This window comes from Ascaphus truei, chromosome 6 (genome assembly GCF_040206685.1).
Source record: "Ascaphus truei isolate aAscTru1 chromosome 6, aAscTru1.hap1, whole genome shotgun sequence".
NCBI lineage: Eukaryota > Metazoa > Chordata > Amphibia > Anura > Ascaphidae > Ascaphus > Ascaphus truei.
The window spans coordinates 120,117,600-120,123,594 of NC_134488.1; the positions used below are offsets into that span (position 1 = coordinate 120,117,600).

General features: G+C 46.9%; 1 protein-coding gene across 1 annotated transcript; it reads left to right on the forward strand.

Moving 5' to 3' along the window:
• Positions 1 to 1,235: 1,235 nt before the first annotated feature.
• Positions 1,236 to 3,505, forward strand: LOC142497774 (guanidino acid hydrolase, mitochondrial-like). The gene is made up of 3 exons (XM_075606071.1): positions 1,236 to 1,499; positions 1,711 to 1,795; positions 2,951 to 3,505. Exons 1-3 carry the CDS (start codon positions 1,290 to 1,292, stop codon positions 3,022 to 3,024), a joined length of 369 nt encoding a protein of 122 aa, XP_075462186.1. The 5' UTR covers positions 1,236 to 1,289; the 3' UTR covers positions 3,025 to 3,505.
• Positions 3,506 to 5,995: the final 2,490 nt, after the last annotated feature.

Genomic DNA, 5,995 nt, shown 5'->3' on the forward strand with positions numbered 1-5,995 from the left:
ATAACTAAAAGTGTGTGTGGATACTATGTGGTCCCTATTGGTGTATTGGGATGGAAAAACAAGGAGTATAAGTATGTGTGAGAGACAGCTGTGTGTGCATACATATAGCACAGTATGTACAGACATGGCCTATAGCGCTCATGGGAAGAGAGTTCACTTGTGTCAGTAATGATTCATAAAATTTCGATCTCTGTTTAGGCCACTGCTAAGTGTCCCGAACAGTTGCATAAATTTGTATTCATGCAATCGTCTCTCTTTCGGTGTTTTAAGATTACCTTTGATTATGGCAACCCTCAGATCGTTCATCTTATGGCCAGAGTCAGAGAAATGTTCGCCAACAGGACTGTCTCTTGTTCCGCGTGTGATGCTGTGGCGGTGCAGGTTCATTCTCTTGTTTAGCCCCTGCCCTGTCTCACCTATGTAGTAGCAACCCCCTGGGCATTTCATGCACATGATGAGGTACACGACATTGCTGGAGGAACAGGCGCTATAGGCCATGTCTGTACATACTGTGCTATATGTATGTATGTATGTGACTCTTTTTATACTTTATTTAGCGTTCTCTGGGTGACCTGCTCCTCATTTATTCATTAAACCACTGTCAGCACTAAGTATAGCGGCACAATAAGTTCTGGACCCCAAAGAGCTTACACTCTATTTTGTTTGATATATCATGCACCCTGTATTAAAGCAGCAGTTCCGCTCTTATTGTACCAGAGGGTCTCCCGTTGGTTTCAGCTCGAGACCCCCAGATACATACTAGTTAAAGTAGCGCCATTACTTGCTGGTCTTTAAATCCCCCTACGTCACGAGGGCCAATGGGAAACCTCGACTGATGACGTCGCAGCTTCCTATTGGCCTGTGTAATGCGGGACATTTAAACCCCCATTTTGTTTCCCCGGGAGGGGGGGGGATGAAACATGCTACTTTTACCGGTAATTATCTTGGCGCTGAAAAAAAGCACGTTTCCCACCCTGGTAAGAAAGGTGGGGTTCAAAAACACAAAGGGTGGGGGGAGTTGGTGCTTTAAAATGACTGCCTTCCCATTCAGAGGCCAGTGTGTAATACAGGGGTGCGCCTCTCCAGTCCTCAAGGGCCACCAGCAGGTCAGGTTTTCAGGATACCCCTGCTTCAGCACAGGAGGCTTAATCAGTGGCTCTGTTGAAGACTGCTGCTGATTGAGCCACCTGTGCTGAAGCAGGGATATCCTGAAAAGCTGACCTGTCGGTGGCCCTTGGGGACTGGAGTGGCCCACCCCTGGTGTAATAGGTACTCGCCTTGCTTCCTTAATGCTTTGCGACCCCCGCGGTATCGTGCAGGGTTTCCGCATGGTGCTCGCTGACGATGTCTGGTTTAAATCACTGGTCCCGCTGATGGCAGAAGTGAGGCAGCAAATGGGAGAGAAACCAGTCTACATCAGCTTTGACATCGATGGACTGGACCCGTCCTTCGCTCCTGGGACTGGCACGCCAGAGATCGCCGGCCTCACCCCCAGCCAGGTAAAAGAGTATCCTTATTTTACAATGCACCCGTCTGTTGTACAGCATCTTACAAAAGGCACAATAAGGAATAACACGGTGTAACACAGGGGTGCGAGAGTTAGGACACTCACAACAGATGAGGGGAATTTAAAAGGCAAAATAGTCCAAACATGTCCTCATTTGTCCGTTGACCTTCTAATTTAACGATAACATATATATCTGTTCTTAGGCTCTGGAGATAATCCGTGGCTGTGCGGGTCTCAATGTCGTGGGCTGTGACCTTGTGGAAGTGGCTCCAATGTATGATCTCTCCGGTGAGTGCCCAGAAAGGGAGGTCAGCACATGGGTGCAGGTCACTGGGGGCAGGGTGATGGTTCTCGGTCGCAGCACGGTGACACGGTGGGCTTAATCTTCTTGGCGCGCATGGATCCTTATCATTTATTTATACAATGTGTTACCAGGAAGTAATACACTGAGAGTTACCTCCTGTTTCCAAGTATGTCCTGGGCACAGAGTTATAATGACAAATACAGTTACATTAATGAACAGGTTTATACATTATATAGTAACTCGCCTGGCTCCAGAGTACAAACTCAGCCAGTGCTGGAGCCGAAATCTTCCCCAGCTAGGGGAAGACGGCTTTGCAACATATTGAAAAGGGGCAATTTAAAATAAAATAGGTCACCATACTGACCCACTCCCCTTTTATTTATCCCCCATTAAACCTGTAACTGCTGAAAAAAAGGTATACTTCTCTCCCTGAAAGTCTCCTTATCCCTGTGCAAGTCAGGGAAGAGATCGCCCCGTTTGCTTACAAAGTCTCTCTCATACAGAGGAGATTCCATAGCTCCAAATAACTCTTCCCCCTGTCCTCATTAGGGTTGCCAGGTGGCTTCTCCAAAAATACTGGACACAATGGTAAAAGGTGCGACGCGCTCTGCTCCATGCTGTTTCCTCCTCTCCTTGGCCCCACCCCAGGCTTCTGACACCTCCTCCTCATTGGCTGCATTACCCAGCAGCAGCCAATCAGGATGGAGGAAGTTGCCCAGCCCCCTAGCAACAGCCCTGCTTGGGGAAATCCCGCGGCCTCCCCAAGCTGGTCAGGTCACTATCTCCAAAGAGGTAATACCCGTATACACATACATGTCCAGTTTTACCTCTCATTTTTTTAGTGGACAGAGTGTCCAAATGCAGGACAGTCCGGTTCAATACTGGACACCTGGCGACCCTAGCATGGAAAATCCCCTTTTTACACAAGGACCCCTTGCTCAATAGGCTGGAAATGCATTACGGCTGCATATCACTAGACTGGAGATTAACACTTAACAAAGCAATAAAGGCTTCACGGTATATTGGATAAAGGCCACTATGTTCCTGGTCCATGGGGACTCCTTGTAGAACCAGACGTCATGCTGTAAGCCCATTGCATTCTGAGTTCTCCTTATGATTAAATCTCTCTGCATTCCCAGGTAACACCGCGCTGACTGCAGCAAACCTCCTGTTTGAAATGCTATGCACCCTGCCAGGTGTGGAATCCGTTTAACCCTGTCACGGCCGGTCCTGCGTCATGGTGGAGAACAACTTCTTCAAAGGACCCTTACCTCTGTGGTCACACAGCCCTGCTGCATTTTGGGGAATGCGGAGAAATAGTTACCGTCGATGCTATTCCAGCACCTCTTTAATACGCCGTGAAGCCGCGTCCCAGGATGGAGAAGAGTTCAGCTCCATTTCAATGATTGGGCCACAAATGTTCTCCAGCATAGGGAAGTGACTTCAGAGCATAGTGATTAAGGGCCTAAAACTCCAGGTCTTGAGGGCCACCAATAGGTCAGGTTTGCAGGATATCCCTGCTTCAGCACAGGTGGCTCAGTCCAAGACAGTCAAGTCTTTGAGCCACCTGGGCTGAAGCTGGGATATCCTGAAAATATGACCTGTTGGTGGCCCTTGAGGACTGGAAATCGCCCCCCCCACCCCTAAATGTGCAGCCCCACTCAATCACGTGCCACAATAAACTGAAAACACTTGCTGCTTGTTCAATGTGGCTTTTTATGAGACAAAGGGATGGGATATTTGATCATATCTATATATCCTCATTATTATACTCTGCACAATGGAAAGTTTGTGGTACACTCAAGCAGAATGTGGGTTGAATGAATGGGTTGCTGGTGGATTATCTCCCTACTCCAAGATGAATGTACCAAGGACAGCATTGCAAGGTAATTCTTCAGGGATATCCACGGAAAAGGAGGAAGCCAGAAGGGGCTGTTTTGGTTTCCGCGTTTGCACATTCCCACCCAGCAGCCAGCACCTATATTTCTGCCCTTTAAACACTGCAAACTCGCTCCTCCCCACGCACAGAGCTTTACGCTCCAACCAGATTGATAGATTTCCCAGAGCAGCCAGAATCCACTGATGTGAATACCCCACGTGTGTGTCAGTGCAGCTTCAGGTAGATGTTTCATGTGTATTTTCCTAAAGTTTACACACTTTTTAACCCCTTCTGGGACTGGAGGTGTTAAAGGCAGAATCCACGTGGGAAAATGATTGTTTTTACATGGGGGTTCAGCTGCGGAGACCCCCTGCTTGCAGAGATACTTACCTCCGATGAGGGGTGCTAGTATCTGTCCGTTTTTTAAATCTCCTGCATCACATGGGCCAATAGGAAGCCGCACCGGATGATGTCACGGCTTCTTATTGGGCCACAGGAGCTTTGAGAAGCGGCCATTATGTGAACCCTGCTACTCAGCCGGAGCGGCTACCGGCACCAAGTACGGAGGTATCTTCAGAAATGGGGGGGTCCCCCCGGAACTGAAATTAATGGGATTCAGCTCCCGAGACCCCCTGCTTCAAAATTAGGTTTTAAAAAAAATGAATGTGCTTGCTTGGATTGCTTCTCTAATGCACCATTGTACAACCTACATCATTGCCACCATTCTCTAGTTCAGGGGTGCACAACGCCAGTCCTCAAGCCCTCCCCCCAACAGGTCAGGTTTTTAGGATATTCCAGCTTCTGCAGAGGTGGCTCAATCCTCTGAGCCACCTGTGCTGAAGCAGGGACTGATTGAGCCACCTGTGCTGAAGCAGGGATATCCTGAAAACTTGACCTGTTTGGGGGGGGGGGGGGGGCGGCTTGAGGACTGGAGTTGAGCACCCCTGCTCTGGTTCCTGGAGCAAAAGTGGTCTTTTGCATGTATTTTGTTTCCTGACCCTCAGCATGTAAGGATTTATTGATCATTAATGTGTGTTAGTAAAGTCCCCATGAGCCTGAGCAAGAACTCTAAAAGGCAAGATAAAGGCTACAAACACAGAATAACGACCGGCATATAGGATAAAAGGTATAGATTAATATAAATTAGGACTCCGCTGTTTAAGGATTGCAGTGTACGCTGTTTTGTATGATGAAGATCTATATGCAGAATAAAAACAGTTAGAAAACATCATGCAAATAATGTAAGAATTGTATGTTTGAAATTTGATAACTAGGGATCTATGTGTCAAGTCAGCATTGCAGTTTCATAGATACTAAATCCCGTAATAAATAGGGTTAGAAGCCAATAATGCATCACAAATGAAACATTGGCAAGCTACAAAGCGAAGCTTTTAATAATAGATGTCTGCAATTTTATAATTCGGCATCTGTATTAAGGCAATATTGTCGTTTAATAGACTCTAAAGCCCTCACGTAACGCAGCAAAACATGTAACACTGCACAATTTAAATCTTTCATTTCTTTATTACAGGATTAAAGCAGGGGGTCTCCAGATCTGAACTGCGTTCATTTGAGCTGCTTCCAGAGACACAGTACTTACCTCCGTAGGGGGTGCCGGTATCGGCAGTCAGGGAACTTGTGTGCCTAACGAAATGGTGGTGTTTAAATGTCCCGCGGGCCAATAGGAAGCCTTGATGACATCCCTCGCATCTTATTGGCCCGTGTGACCTGGACATTTAAACTCCACAGAGATACCGGCGCCCCCCCTACGGCAGGTAACTATCTCTGGCAGCAGGGGGTACCCGGAGCTGAAAGTAACGCAGTTCCAACCCCACAGACAACCCCCCCCCCCCCGCTTCAATCCTGTAATAAAAAAAATTATGTAAAAAAAAAAAAAACATTGTGCAGTGCTACGTTTTGATGCTTTAATATGGTTAGACGTTATTTCATCGTTAACTGTGTGTTAACAACATCACACCAAATTAGAAGTATTTTATTCCTACATCGACACACAATACAGTACTTTGTGCATCAGATGACATAATAGGGAGCTGCATTAGAATTTGATGATGGGCTTGTTATTTTTACCTACCTTTTGTCTTACAACCAACAACCAAATGCAGAAACATAAAAACTACAGAATACAAATAATTGGGTCTAATCTGTTTTTGTTGCCTGAATAAACAGGCCAGGTGAGCGTCAGCATTTTCTGCTATGTTAGACCTGGCTCAAACCGGGACTGTTGCAACACAAGCCTGTGTGTAACCCCAAGATCTCCTGCCCCAGAGATAAAACGCTCGCAACC